The sequence below is a fragment of the Alexandromys fortis genome, unplaced genomic scaffold (genome assembly GCF_014885135.2).
Source record: "Alexandromys fortis isolate MF-2015 unplaced genomic scaffold, M_Fortis_MF-2015_v1.1 scaffold_107, whole genome shotgun sequence".
Taxonomy (NCBI): Eukaryota; Metazoa; Chordata; class Mammalia; order Rodentia; family Cricetidae; genus Alexandromys; species Alexandromys fortis.
Genome location: NW_026067987.1, coordinates 1,377,238 through 1,393,403, shown reverse-complemented (window position 1 = coordinate 1,393,403; position 16,166 = coordinate 1,377,238). Strand labels below are relative to the sequence as shown.

Genomic DNA, 16,166 nt, shown 5'->3' with positions numbered 1-16,166 from the left:
GGGACATCCCTGGAGGCAGGGTGCAAGAGCAAGCATGCATCCTGGGATATGGACACATGGGCTCAGAGGCTCACTGCACTTTGAAGTTGATTTTTTTTTTTTTACTTTATAAAATATCTTGTGATATAATACATTCTCAAACTCTACATTATTTTATACCAACTTCCTTTTGGATCTTAGGATATCCCATTTACTCTTCAGTAATTGACCTTGTGTAGGAAACCGTGCCCGTCAGTATCACGGTTGGCAGTCGGAAAGTAAACTTAGGAATGCCTCCTCTTGCCTTCGGAATTGCAATGTGTGTTTGGATGAGTCAGCTTCCCCCTTCTTGAAGTCCTGGTCTATTTTAGGGAGCATGTAGGTGGTTAGATGCTCAAGTTAGAAACGTTTAATAGGGTGAAGTCTTGTATACAGCCTGACCGGCTGGAGCTGGGTTTTACAGAGCACAGATTCATCTGGGTGAGATGAAGCGAAGACTCGGGATTAAACCTGAGTCTTGGAAGACAACTGCATGCCTGAGAGGTTTACACAGAGAGCCTGAGCATCTTGGAAATGAGGAATATAGAAACTTGATGTTTGTATATCTTCTCAATAGATAATTGATACACTAATTATTTCTCTGTGAAAGAAACTGGACACAAGTTGTCACACTTGTCACCCTTATTTTTGAAGTAAGAACAAAACAAAGGCACAGAATGTATTTGTTTATTAGTCTGAGCTGTAGGCAATCCTTACCCTGTTCTGTTACAACATACAGTTGCCCTCTCCAGGGACATCCATGCAAGCAAAACACACACATAAAAATAAAAATATAGTAAAAATTAAAAAACAACTACAATACATGGATATCACATCAAGCAGTTTGGTAACCCAGATGGCTACAAAGAGACAATAGGTGGGTGCTGTATCCAGCCTGGATGCAGATCACGTCCATCTTGTTACTGACAAAAACACATGTAATTTAAAATTTAGGAATTTCTTCCTTCTGAAATTTTCACTCATGTTTTCATGTATACCCATGTAGGGATGCCAAATTATTAATGTGTACATGGAAGATATTTTGAAAAGGTGGGTTCTGTTTTGTTGTGCGGTCTATGAAGGAGAGTCAAGGTGTAAGACTTGGGGTTCCGTGGGAAAGACAGAACACCCCGTACAGTCATGCCTCCTGTGTACTACCTGGTTCCAGAGCCAACATCACTTGGGTATACAACATAGAAAAGGTAACACCTGCTAAATGGAGAGGATAGGAAATGACGCTATTGTTCATTTCCAGCTGTTTTTTTTTCCCCCACAAATTCGCCCTGGCCTCTGTTCTCAGTTGTAAGGTATATATGACTGTAAACCAGGAGCTGGCAAACTTACAATTCAAATCGAACTCCCTAACGGATTTTCCTGAAAACAGTTTTATTCTACCTTTGTGCTAGAGCAACAGGAATGAAGTCACACCCAGGCAGGATGACCCACAGGGCCTTGGGTACTTGCTCTCTGGCACTTTATAAAAAGTTTGCCAACCCTAATTTAAAATGTGAATTCATTTATTTCTTTTGTGTAGCAGCATGCCTCATTGCTTCTAAGTTTTAATTAATGCCTAGTAATTATGTCTGTTTACCCATAGGGAAGGATGCTTGCTGCTACAATTGCAGACAATTAGCAATAATCACAGTGCTGTGGAAGAATTTTATTAAAAGTATAGAAACAGATTCACGACACTGAAAATAAAAATTATAATTCTCATTTTTTTAACCTATAAATAAATCTTTTCCAGAGATGGGTTACATCTCTACAACTATATGAAAAGACACTAATTTAAGTCCAGTTAAGTTGCCTATGACTCCAAACCCTGTATGTTTGCTCTTCCTGGGCTCTTCATTTATTACCCCATGCTGGCAGCAGATAAAAATCCAAAGAGAGAGGCCAAGAGCCTCATTCCAGCCTTACAAGGCCTGCCTCTGGGACTGCTTTCTGTCGCCAAAGCCTCAGAAGTCACATCATCCAGCAGAGACTGTTAATGTGCTGGTGTGCAGAAATGCTCTCTCAGCCACCAGAAGTACTGGACCGGAGCAGACCAAGTGTTCCTCCTAGGGAGAACATTCATGGAGCGGAATCACGTTGGGATTATCCGAGCTGCTGTAGTTTTTTTTCCCCTCCCATGTGTATTTATTGGGGTCACATGTTGTGACTGGAGAACATGGGTAATTTTGTCTCTGTCCCCACTCTGCCCTAGGGGAGGTGGACTGTAAAGAGATTGGCGACTGTGTCCCCGGAGTGGGAGCCACTTCCACAGACCTGTGCCTGCCAGCTCTGGATTACCTCAGACGTTGTTCTCAGGTACTGGGGGGGGGAGGCAAACACAGCTCCACACCCCACAGCTGAGGGTATTCATAAGACATCAGCAAAAGTCTTTAGCTGAGACCCAAGAGACACTTTCATCTCTTCCACCTTAACCTCAGACCGCTCCATCTCCCGGGTTTCTCTTGTTCTTCTGCTTCCTTAGAGGTGGGGTCATGGGAAGGGGAAGCTGGAATCTGGTGCCCATTTTCCCATGGACTCTTCTCTGGGGTTCTCCAGAGACAAAACTATGTGACATGTTCACAGCAACCTGAGAGTGTTTTTAAAAATATATATATATAACTCAAATGTTGGAAAATTAGGCACCGTTCTGTTGCCAGTGAGCATTATTGCATCTGCTTCTTGACAGAAATGTTTTTGTTGCCTTTTAAATGCAAATCATAAGAACGTTTATTCTTCAGGAGCCCTTATAGTTCTGGGTCCCCTTTAATAAGTGGATTATAATCCTACTGTTCTCTAACACCAAGAAATTTCCAATATATAAGTGCACTATTTGGTGTGGTCTTCTTATCTAGTTATTGGCCAAGATCTACAAAATGCCCTTAAAGCCAATATTCCTTAGTGGGCGACTTGCCAGCTTGCCACGAAGGCTTCAGGAGCAGTCGGCCAGCAGCGAAGATGGAATCGAATCAGTCCTGTCGGATTTTGATGACGACACTGGTAAGCTTGTTGACTTGACTAGGATGGTTCGTTGTGTTCTTAATCCCAGAATCTTAGGGAATAAGTAAGTTAGTTTACAGATCATAACATAAGAGTGGTCATCCATTTCCATGTTTTTATATAATTGTTATCAGGATAAGTTTAGGGAGTCCCTGGAATCTCTGGTTAAAGTCAACACTAAGCCATTTCTTTGGCATGGCTGCCTCGGTGTAAAACCATCGCAGTTATGCGGACCCCATTCAAACCCTGATTTTTTTCTTGAATTTAGCAAATTAGGACAAAATTGCACTGGTGCTCATATAGGCTAGCAGCAAGTGCCTTCACTAGCTTCAAGGAAACACAGTTACTTCCCCCCTAAGACTACTTAGAGATAGGGGAAATTAAGCCATTACTGAAGGGAGACTGTGAGTGGTGAAGCCTGTGGGCTAAGGAAAGAATGCTTTTAAAGACTTTGTTTCAAATTAGGTGGCATGCAAGCTCCTACAAACCCACCTCCTAGCTAGTAACTCCAAGTGATCTTCCAGTGTGTGCACACCTGCCCGCACCTGCTGCCTGTGCGCTCAGAAGACCTCATCCAGTCCACACCTGGGAATGCAAATGACACTCTTCAATTTGAGAAACAGTATTAATGATTACACAAACTAAAATTATAAAAATAATGGAAGTGGCTAATTTTGTTCCTTTAGAAGAATGGACAGTAAGGCTAAGGATATAGCTTATTCAGTCATGGTTACCTCACACACATGATGCCCTGAGTTTGGTCTCCATCTCCACGTGAATATGATATAAAATAAGTGCCTGAAATCCCAGCACTTGGGAGGTGACTGACTATATAAATTTTGATATATCAACTATTATGCCTAGCTTTGTATAATCTATGTATACTTATGATATTTTTGTAAATGCTTGTACTTTTCACTGGGCAGGATAATTATGTATACTAAAAACCCATGGTAATACCTGAGAATATATCAGTTCTCAGAACTGTTTAGATGTTTTGTGTGTTATTATGTATATGTGAGGTGGGAAATGTCAATCAGAAGTTCAAGGTTCCTTGGCTAAATAGCAAGTTTGAGGCAAGCATGAGCTCCAAGAGACCCCATCTCACAAGAAAAACAAAGAAGACAGGAAATAAAACCAAATGGACAATTTTATATTTTTATTATCATTTGGTTAGAATGTCAAGAAGTCTGACAGTCATTTCAGTATCGAATTTACATATAATGTTGCCATTTTTAAAGTGGGGAGTTAGGGAAGAATTTTGAGTCTTTCAGACCATATTGACCAATCTCTGCCTCTCATAGGCACTGAGGGCTAACACTCCAAGCGATGACGGTCACCCCAGGGCCACTTGTCATTCATACGCAGTGCTCACCGAGATCTTGAGAGGATTCTTCCTGGATATCTGGGTTTCAGAGGGGTCCACTTTTTGTTTTCCAGGTCTGATAGAAGTTTGGATCATCCTATTGGAGCAGCTAACAGCAGCTGTGTCCAACTGCCCTCGGCAACACCAACCACCAACCTTAGATTTACTCTTTGAGCTGTTGAGAGATGTTACCAAAACACCTGGTAAGTGTCTCCGTCTGCTTCTACTGGCAGAGGGGTTGTTGGGCATGGAACTATTTCCAAGAAGGTACCTCTTTGGATGTTCCCCTGTGGTCACTGTTTCTTATATTTAATGCAAAGTTGCACGTTCAGTAGATGCTCAGTAATCATGTGTTGAATGGCCACAGTGAAGTGATGGGTCAGGTATGGCCCGGAAATTTCTACAAAAGATGTGTGGTTTTGATGCTGTTGGACTCCCACGTCCATCCATCCGTGTCTCCATAAGCCAGCTGGCTTTGCCATGATTTCAGCCTGTGCGGCCCCAGGACTGACAGGAGAGCTCAATACATCTGTCACTCATGAGCACACGCTGTACTAAGCAGCCTCTTGTCATGTGATTAGAGTTGGAGACGACACACAGCACCTAGGACTGTGTTGTAATTTTAGAAGTGGCACGAGAGAGAAAGACACCATGCAACAGAGTTCACGCAGAGGGGTTTTTGTTAAGTAAACGGAATATAAAAAGAAGGGGAGGGAGGAAACCGGCCTCTGGGGACAGGAGCAGCAGAAGAGGAGAGAGAGACAGACAGACAGACAGACAGAGAGGAGGGGGATAAACAGAGACAGGCAGAGAAGCAGAAAGGAACAGAAAGAGAGAGATGGGAGGTGGGTGGGGCCCTTTTAAAAGGGAGCATATTGAACATGCGCAGCAGGTCCTCTTAGTGACTGCAGCTGAAGATGCATCCTGTCAGAACCCCAAGGTCAGGCCAGCACATATATAATACCTGAATACTAGAAATAGTCCCCTGTGTGTAGAAAAGAAGAAGCCTTAGAAATGCATCTTTTGATATGAGTTTTAAAAACTTAGCATACATATTCTTCATTCCAAAGTTTCCTTTTATTCTTCATTCCAAAGTTTCCTCAGTCAAAGAAATTTTTATTTACTATTTTATGGGTGCTTTGCCTGCATAAATGTCTGTGCACCGTGTGCATACAGTGCCTGGAAAGGCCAGAAGAGGGCATCAGATCTCCTGGAACCGACGTTATGAACAGTTGTGGATTCTGGGAATCCAAAGGACCAGAGTTCAGCTCTTAACAGCTGAGGACATCTCTCCAACTCTGAAATTTCAGTTTTTAGTAATAGAATTAGAACCTTAATGAAACTACTAGTTAATCCCACAGTGAGAAGATGTCTCTCCATTGTTATAAAGATTTGATTATTAACACCTTCTCAAAACCCATTGCAAAGTTTGCAGCTAGTCTCATGTTTAAAAGCTAAAAGCGTCCCATTGAAGAGTTATGCACCACAGCTCCTCAGTACATCTCATTAGTAAGTGCCATTTTCAGTTCTCGTATTAATTAACACATGATACATATGAATGGTGTTTACTGTCAAAAATATCTATTTGTTGAACTCTCTTAAATGCTAAAATAAAAAATTGTGAAAAAAGTGAGAAGCAGTTAATAAGAGTGAATGACATTTATAAAGCATTATTTTAAATGTGGAATCAACTATTTAGAGTCTTTCTAAATACGCATACATACATGTACATTCAAAAACGACTTTAATTCTATTCTATGTTAAAATAGAATTATATCTGCAGGCACAGTTTTGCTCCACTCTCTATAGACTATGTAATTTTCATGTTCGTTATCTTTTGTATCTTTTATTATTTTTTTTTCTTGCTGGGTCTTACCGTTTAGCCCACATTGGCCTGAAACTGGTAATCTAGCTGTTGTAAACAGCCCAAGAAATAGAAGTATGAACCAAGCCTACCCTATTTTTATCTTGTTTTTAAAAATCTAATGTTTTTAAGGAAGCAAATATTTTCTTTATAGCATTGTCTACAGAATAAAAAAAATCCACATCTTAAATGTCTGTCAGTACTGAAATTGATAATAAATTACACCTATGTATAATGGAAATAGTATATGTCAGTGAAAATAAGGACTGTTTATAATACAAACTTTGTTCTTCATATTTATCAAAAAGTAGTTTTTAAAGCTTAGGCAGTGTGGTGGGAAATTGCCTGTAGCCACAGAGCTATTCAGGAGGCTCACGCAGGAAAACACATATGTCCAGGAGTTCAAGGTCTGTCTGGGTAACACAGTGAGACCCAGACTGTTAATAAACAAACCTATGTCCTATAGAAATATATATGTAATATATTTCAACATTCTTTCTATATGCATCTATGTCCTTATGCATCTGATTCTGAGGACTAAGAGATTAAGTGACATTTTAGCCTTGTGATATTTGAATTTGTATGTGTATTCCTATACCTACAGAGCTAAAATCATAGAAAGAAGAAAAATGTTCCTGTTATTACCCAGTGAGTTGTCAGTTCTTCCATATTTTCTCAGATATTGGGGAGCTCTTTGGAAAGAGATCTTTGATACCAGCCATAGCAAGAAACCCCTACTCCTCCTGCAGTCACGGTTCTGACCCTTCCCTTCCTTTTTCAGGCCCAGGGTTTGGAATCTATGCAGTTGTTCACCTTCTCCTTCCTGTGATGGCTCTGTGGCTCCGCCGTAGCCACAAGGACCATTCCTACTGGGATGTGGCATCTGCTAACTTCAAGCATGCCATCGGTCTGTCCTGCGAGCTGGTGGTGGAGCACATCCAAAGCTTTCTACACTCAGGTAGCTACAGTGCCAGGGCCAGCCCTTGTGGTCATTGCTTCTGCATGTAGCATCGTTATCTCCAAGTGCTTAGTGAATGACTGATGTAAATGCCTCTGTCTGGGGAACAAATGAAATATAACCATGTGGTTAGAACCAGTAATCTAATAGCATATCATTGGAGGGAAAATTGATATGCACGCAGCCTGTATAAAATTATCAAATGGATTGATCTGTGCTTGTTGTTGAAGATATAATGCCTAGTAGCAGGTCTAGCATAGCAATGCATAGGAGGGGAAGGCATATTCAAATACATAATCTTTAAAATCCCTGTAGCCAAAGTATACAGAAGTGGGGTTTCTTGTGCTTCTACATCTAAAGAGGGCAAATTAAAGAAATAGAATTTAGGAAAGGCTCCAGTTACCAGCAAGAAGTTCATTATCAGGGCAGGGATTATGGGAAGTATCTTAATGCCTGTGGCACTGAGGGTTCCCCACAGCTGATGGACTAGGAGGGACTAGGAGGGATTTACCACAGTTTTGGGGGGGGGTCTAGAGCTGAAGAAGGAGGGACAGACTTCAGCATGCAGATTAGACATGTCTAAAAGGGTTGATATTTTTGAGCAGACTGTTGCTTGCACAGGGTGGGGTGTGGGCAATACCACTAAATTGTTTCTGTGGCATCACAAGGGTCCTAGGAAGAACATACAGATGCATTCCTGGGGTTGGCAAACATACTGGTGTGAGGATCTCTCCTTCCTTCAGTCTGCAAATGATGTGCAGATGGACGCCAGATTGACAAGGTTCAGAAGTCACCAAACTGAAATGAGATTGCTTTGTTCTCCAAGAGCACTTACACGCTAATTCAGTTTCCAGCACCAAGGAAAGCATGTTCAGATTTTCCTTTTTAGAATCAGTTTTTTCCAGCAATTCATTTTCAGGCCATATATTATATCCTGTCTTGTTTGAATAGCTTAATAATATGCTGAACTTTAAACAATACACCACATTTCATCTTGCTGTATCTATAAACAGAATGAAACATGTCAAACCTGGGGAAGAGGACTCCAAAAATAAGCATTGCTTTGCTGTATTTTGTTTGTTTTGAGAGGGTATAGGAAGAGGGTATGCCATTCCTGTTCTTTTTTTATGTCTTACTTAGCCTTTCTTCTTTGGCCAGAGATGGCCGTCACGTTCTCTCTCTTTACACCTAAAACCTTTTTACTCCTTCCTGCAGACATCAGGTATGAGAGCATGATCAACACCATGCTGAAGGATCTCTTTGAGCTGCTGGTGGCATGTGTGGCCAAGCCCACAGAAACTATCTCCAGAGTTGGCTGTTCCTGCATTAGGTGAGAATAGGGTTCCTTGGCTCTCCCCAAAGGTGGAGTTTTATTGTGGAATCCAAAGGCATTATCTTTATGGTAGCAAATCACTTTTTTATAAATAATTTATAATGAATAGTCCTTTTTGATGTTTAGTCTATAAGTACTTTGTGTAGATGGGGGTAGACAAAGCAGAGATAGAGAAAGTGATGGGTGGTTTCCTTGGAGACAAAAGAGGAAGGTTTTCTTCGGAAGTGATGGTGGAGCATGGTGAGTGGAACCTGAGAATTAGGGTCCACTACCAGCTCCTAACCACCAGGTAGTTTGCCTCAATCTGTTCCTGGGTCCTATGAACCCCTGTGGGGGATTCTCTTAGATTTTAGGATCTTGTTCTCATGCCCCACTCCTGCTCCTAACAAGCCCCATTTTGGGATGCAGAATACTGATCCTATATACAATGACAACATAAAATTCCCTTGTGAGAACATTACTAGATGCCTAGGCCCTTCTATCTCTTTGGTGTAGATACCGAGAGTGATGGCATAGCCTCTAGACACAAACACAATTGTAATCCTAGCACCCAGTAGGTAGAGAAGAGGATTTGAGTTCAAAACCACCTTAGGCTACACAGAAAGGCAAGGTCTCAAAGAAAAAATAAAAACCACCAGAGAGAGGGTCACTGAAAACTGATAACATTGACCTCCAGAGGCGTTAATGATAAATACCCAGAAAGGACAGGAGAGCGGGGCTCAGAATAGCAATAATGGTGACACTTGGTTCCTTACTCAAAGTGATCGTCTTCATTATTTTTCTATTGTTACAATGAAAACACACTATGGCAAAGGCAATTTATAGAAGAGAGGGATTAATTGGGCTTACAGTTTCCAAGGCTTCACGTCCATGATGGTGGAGCAAGGGTGTGTCAGGAGAGTAGCTGAGAGCTCCTATCTCAGACCACAAGCTGAGAGTACCCTACACTGGAGATGGCAAAAGGCTTGGGAAACCTTAAACAAGGCCACACATCTTAAGCCCTTCCCAAACAGCCACTCACTGGAGACTCTGTATTCAAAACCAGAGACTTTCTGGGAACATCTCATTGAGACCACAATTGTAAGTCTTCACTAGGTGATTATTCCAGTTAGGAGAACAAGACAACAGGTGCAAGGAGATAGTAAGAGTTTGGGTCTTATTTTATGTGGTTAGGGTTTGTAGAGGAGTGATTACAATCAGGGCCAGGATGGGAAAATAAATGAAGGGCACACAGCCCTACATATAAGCCCATGGTTAAATGTGGGGCTGTTTGCAATGGAAATCCATTGATGTGTCTAAACTAAAACGGTTTAGATATTAGTATCTTGACAGTGCACGACCAGAGGGGTGGAAGGCAGGAGTGAGGAGACAGGAAGTCTTGCAGAGCAAGAACGGGATAAGCCTGTGTTCCACTCAACCTTGAGGACGCAGAATTTGTGGACACGGGATATACGCCTTTTGGCAGGTACGTCCTCGTGACCGCGGGTCCTGTGTTCACTGAGGAAATGTGGCGACTTGCGTGCTGCGCCCTGCAGGATGCCTTCTCTGCCACTCTCAAGCCAGTGAAGGTAAGACGAGGAGGGAGGCGATGTTTTCCTCTTTCCTAGCCCCCTGACGCTTAGTCAAACTGGGCACCTGAGCTCTGTCTGCCTCCTCATACAGTTGCATAGTAGCAGAACATGAGGAAAAAACAAAAAACACTGGGTTGGTTCTTTTGTTTTTTTTTTTTTTTTAATCAGTATCAGATTCGAGACTAGGCCTGGCACTCTGAGCACAGTCAAACCCTATGAATGCTTGCTGTTCCTCCCTAGGACCTGCTAGGCTGCTTCCACAGTGGCACAGAGGGCTTCAGTGGGGAAGGCTGCCAGGTGCGGGTAGCAGCGCCATCCTCCTCCCCGAGTGCTGAGGCAGAGTACTGGCGCATCCGGGCCATGGCCCAGCAGGTAAGAGATGGACAGTGTGGGTCTTGGGACTTCAGAAGCATGAGATGCATGCTCAGAGTCATCTTGAATGTCCTATATCACCAGGCGCCTCTCACTCCCTCAGAGACATACACGTTAAGGCTCTAAGCCCATCAGTAACATTTTCCCACTGGAACGGCTTTAGCTCATTCTCCCTACACCATTCTTTGAAGGTTGTATTCTTTTGAACTCAGATCAGAGCCCATCCTACAGCCTGGACTTCATCTACACCTTGCTTGGGCTACTTAGAAGGGTTTTCTAAATACGGGTGACTAAAGATTGTTCAGGCATTACATTCTTATCACCCATACAGAATACAGTCCTTAATATTTTAAGTGACTTAGCACATTTGAATTGAATATAGCCAACCATTAAAACCATCTTCATATACACCGGGTTTGGCTCTTAGCCCCCATGTCCGATGGCTCACAAGCACTTTTAATGCTAGATCCAGGGAATCTGTTGACAAGTTTCCCATCCAGGTTTCTTCTGAAGGACTTTGCCCAGCAGTGCTCAGCAAAAGAGACAAGGAAGAGCCTTCCATATTCAGTTTGTCACCTCGCCTGCTGAGCACATTCCTAATGTCCTGGGACATGACCGTTCTGAAGAGAGAGGCAGGTCCCTAGGAAGCATCCATGATGTGTCTGCAGAAGAAGGGACAGAGGAAAAATAAGGCTGCAACCAAGAGCCCCTTCAACAGCGTAGCAACTGTGGCCAGCTGCAGCAATAAGTTGGGCTTTGAGCAAAGCTCAAGGTGGCCCTCCTCAGGAATGGCTTCTCTAAAAAGAAACCTGTGACAGTTGGTTGTTTCACATGTTTACACTGTGGGATTTTCAGCTGTGTGCAAGCATGCAGTAGACTATAAAAATGACAGCTAGGCAAGGGGGCAAATGCCTATAATTCCAGCATTCGGGAGGCAGAAGGACCCTGAATTCAGACTAGCTGGGCTATAGGATAAGTTTCAAGCCAGCTTGGTGATCCTATTTCAAACTCGGCAACAGATGGACCATCAACAGAGAAGCCTCTCCTGAAATCTGTATTAATGGAGAAGAACAGGGAAGTGTTTCACCCCTTCAGTTCCAAACCTCCCTTCTATATTTACAGTTAAAAATAGCTAGTTGTGGGAAATAAAGGGTTTCCTTTAAAAAGGGAGTCTAAAAGGTCTTTAAGTCCAAAGAAATGAGACCTTGGAGCAGTGGTCTGATAGATGTTTGGAATTTTCAGCCACCTCTGTGCAAGCCACATCAGGAGTCCTAATAGGAAAGTGGTCCAGAAAGGAACTGAGAATCTTAGCTGCATTTATTTGTTTGAGACATAGCCCTGGCTGGCCTGGAACTCAGAGAGATCTGCCTGCCTCTGTTTCCTGAGTGCTGGGATTAAAAGCGTCACCATGGTTGACTGAGTCTTCATTTCTTATTTCTGCCTTGGATATAAAAGCTAGAGATAAAGAGATGTAGAAAAATGGTAGAGTGTTTGCCTAGCATGTGCAAGCCCCTCTAAAACATATGTATGTGTGTGCGCATGCATGTGTGTGCATGCATATTCTATGTACACACATATACACACATATATATGTTTAATATATGCATAATATATGCATATATGTGTGTGTATGTGTGTATGAGCTTTTACAGATGTAGCTTGTATCCTGGTTAGTGTTTTGATACCTTGGCGCAGCTAGGGTCATCTGGAAAGAGGAAAGCTCTATTGAAAACATGTCCCCATCAGATTGGCCTGACCAAGCCTGTGGGTCATCTTCCTGATTGATGACTCATGTGGGGCCACCCCTGCGCTGGCAGTCCTAGGTGTCTAAGAAAGCAGACCGAGTAAGCCATGGGACAGAGCCAGTAAGCAACAATCCTTCAAGCCTCCACCTTCCTGCTTGAGGTCCAGCCCTGACTTCCCTCATGGACTGACTATGACCTGAAAGTTCTAAGATGAAGTTAACTCCTTCCTCCCCAAGTTGCTTTTGGTCATGGAGTGTATCACAGCAATAGAAAGCAAACTTACACCAACCCCCTTGTATTTGGTATTGCTGCCTAGTGTCATACTCGGAGGGTAATGAACTGACATGTGATGGGATGGTATTATTAATGTTGGTAGTCAATGCTTATTATTTGCTCTGCATATGTAATATACATGTATCAATTTATTTCATCATCTCTATCAGGTGGAAGCCATTGTCATCTCACTTCATAAGTAAAGACACGGGTAAAGAATAAACTACTTACCTGGGGTCACTAGCCAGCGGCATTGGTAGCTGCGGGCTTCTTAACTGTCCCTTTGTGTACATATATATTCTTCTTGCAGGTGTTTATGCTGGACACCCAGTGCTCACCAAAGACTCCGAACAACTTCGATCATGCTCAGTCCTGTCAGCTCATCATTGAACTGCCTCCTGATGAGAAGCCAAACGGGCATGCCAAGAAAAGGTAAGCCGCTGCAAACACAGAGAACGCTCTTAATATAAGAACGCTCACCTTTTCTTTCCCACTCCCTCTCTTTAATCCAAACTCTAGCTAGGAACACTAGCAGCATTGTAGATCATCTAGCAAAGGTTTCCATGAAAATGGCAAGCCTTTTAACCACATTTTACACACGCAGTGTATACTGTTTAATCCATAGGGAACCAATGCAGGCTAGGTGACTGACAACGCCGACATGTTTTGGAGGCTCAAAGTCAGAGGTCAAGGTGTGGGCGGGACTTGTTAAGCTTGTAGATGGCAGTCTTCTGAGTCCACACATGGCGATTCCTCTATGTTTTTCTGTACAGATTTCCTCTAACAAAGAGTGTGTATATACCAGACTAAGATCCCCCCAAATGACTTCACTTTTATTTGCCTCCTCAAAGACCCTTCTTGTAAATATGATCTATTCTGACTGGGATTAGGTGTTTGACATATGCATTTGGATAGGATACAACTCAGTTCATAAAATCTTATGTGTAATAATCTTATTTAAGGTGTTAATTGGATTTTTAAACAAAACGTAGAGCAGTCAGTTCTGCCCAGGAGTCCAAGGTTAGCCAGGCATCATAACAAGACTTTAAAATACATACCTGAACTGTGCCAATCTGAAATAGGGTAGTTAATTCAGACTGTTCCAATGACTAATAATACAACTGTGCTGTCAGGAGGCAAAAAGATCCATGTCTTATCAGAAGATATTTTTAAATACTATCATCTTTCCTGAAAAATCCTTGTTCTTGGAGTCGGATGCAAAGGCAAAGCTACCTGGCTTTGCTTTGGGAAATTAATAGCAATAATTGTTTAACATTGGGTAAGGGTACAGCAGATAACATCCCACTTGCCTTTTAACCCATGAGGACAAGAAAAGCCAAGTTACATATCCAAAAATATACAACCACCAAGTGTGAAAACCAGAAGCAAACCAAGTTCTGGAGGAACACAAGACCTCTGCCCTTCACCACTCTGGGGAGCAAGTAGGTGCAAAGGACTTGGGTTGGCATTCCTCCAGACTTGTGTTTTAATCCTAACTCCTCAGGTTACGACTAGAAGGTAAGGCCTTTGGTAAACCATGAGGTTTGAGCCCTTCATGAATGGGACTAATGCCTTTGAGAGAAACAGGAGTGCTCCCTTGTCCCAGTCTACAGCTAGCAGAAAAACCCTTACCAGGTCCAGTCATACTGATACTCTGTTCTCAGACTTCCAACTGCCAAACACTGTAAAAATCAACCTCATTGATGAAAAAACAGCCCAATCCGTGGGATTTCACTATAGCAACCTGAACAAAGGCAGCTGTTACCACTGCACAGCCTCTGGGTGATTTGAGTAACAGCTTGTTTAATATAACCATTTAGGTGAAATTCCTGTGGAATATTCTAGCTAGCATTTGTTGTACACAAAAGAATACATGGAATATATATATATGTATGTATTAAAATTATGAAACATGAAAAATTATATGCATGAACCTGTCACACAAAAAAAGAACTTTAACAGTATCCCATGTACTTTCCCCCCAATTCCAGCTCCTGCTTCCCCCAACATCAGCTTTTAAGGGTAGGTCATAACTGTCTACTTTAGATGTTAAAGACAATGAAAAAGATAAGATACTGCGCTTCTTTTTTAGGATAATACTGCAAAGTACAGATGATAGAGAACTGAGCAGGTCTGTAAAGGATTTGCCTTCTTAGTTTGGGTCCTTACATTGTAGACTTGAAGCACTTAGACCAAATTGGTAATGCTCTAATTTCCTTCCTGTTTCTGTCATAAAACACTGATCAAAGGTAGCTTGAAGGAGAAAGGGTTTGTTTGGCTCATACTTCCAGATCATGGTCCATCACTGAAGGAAGTCAGCGCAGGACCTTGAATCACAAACCATAAATTGTTGGCTCTCTCAGACTCATGCTTAACTTTCTTTTACCCAAGACTACAAGCCTAGGACATGATGCCGCTTACAGTGAGCTGGAGTCTCCCATAACAACTCAAGACAGTCAGTACAACCCCTAACATAGCCACAGACCAACCTGGAAAGGATAGAAACTTTTTTATTAGGTGATTCTAGACTTTTATCAAGTTGACTACTAATAACAAGGACAAGTAGAACCTTCTGCAGAGGAACAGATATTCAGGTTTGCTAATACTGAGTGACTTTAACCAAAAAGCTGTCTACATAGGAGCCAGGGAGAGAGAGGGAGTTCTTTAATGTACAGAGTTGCTGCCCAAGATGATGAAAAGGCTTTAGAGTGACAGTGACGTTTTTTGTTGTTTTTTTTTTTAATATTTATTATGTATACAATAGTCTATCTGTATGTATGTCTGCAGGCCAGAAGAGGGCACCAGACCTCATTACAGATGGTTGTGAGCCACCATGTGGTTGCTGGGAATTGAACTCAGAACCTTTGGAAAAGCAGGCAATGCTCTTAACCACTGAGCCATCTTTATATCAGCACAGTGACAACACTCAGCACCACTGAATTGTATAGTTAAAATACAGTGTGTTGTATGTGTGTGCAATGTATGTACACATTGCAGAAATCATTTCAGCCATCTGACAGGGTTACTGATTTAGGGTGGCAACCCCTTACTGTGTATTTCATCCTGAATGAGAGTCATGGTTTTTCCTCAGTGACAAGCACATGAAGTGAAAAGCCCATATTTAGATTAACGGATGATTTTTTTGTTCTTCTAGCTGAAACAATCATTTTTGTTAAGTATAAAAGTAATTTTAAAATTGTTTCATAGTGGGGCAGACTAAAACAAGAAAATACCAACAAGGTGGCTGGTCCTAAGGATGGTTCCGTAGTTCCTGTGTAGAGTACCAGCATTTAGGAGTTGGAAGCAGGAGATCAGAAGTTAAGGCCATCCATCCTCATCTACATAGCAAGTTTGAGGTCAGCCTGGGCTACATCAGATCCTGTCTTTAAAGAAGTCTGGACCTTGTATCAGTTACAGGAATTAGTTGGCAGCATGATGCTATAGGCAATAAAACAATAGAAGCTATTTTCATAAAATTCTAGGAGCAATGAAAGGAACATGAGACCACAAACCACACTGGTCAATTAAAGTGGTGATAGCCTGAAATAGAAATTATTTTCTCGGTACAAAAAGCAGCCAAACCAAGCATTTGAGCATTTACATATAAACTACCTTATCTGAATTGTTTGTTGATTAGAGAAGTGTGGAACTGTCACATTCATTACCTGCCCACTG

The 16,166-nt window shown here is 42.0% G+C and overlaps 1 protein-coding gene across 1 annotated transcript in view; it reads left to right on the top strand.

Moving 5' to 3' along the window:
* Arfgef3 (ARFGEF family member 3) overlaps nt 1-16,166 on the top strand; it is a 148,773-nt gene that overhangs the window by 120,783 nt on the left and 11,824 nt on the right. Inside the window, exons 25-32 of the mRNA XM_050159506.1 lie at nt 2,225-2,328; nt 2,865-3,009; nt 4,450-4,578; nt 7,021-7,197; nt 8,413-8,527; nt 9,996-10,098; nt 10,342-10,473; nt 12,802-12,923. Coding sequence (XP_050015463.1) covers nt 2,225-2,328; nt 2,865-3,009; nt 4,450-4,578; nt 7,021-7,197; nt 8,413-8,527; nt 9,996-10,098; nt 10,342-10,473; nt 12,802-12,923 — 1,027 coding nt within the window. The remainder of the gene's footprint in view (nt 1-2,224; nt 2,329-2,864; nt 3,010-4,449; nt 4,579-7,020; nt 7,198-8,412; nt 8,528-9,995; nt 10,099-10,341; nt 10,474-12,801; nt 12,924-16,166) is intronic.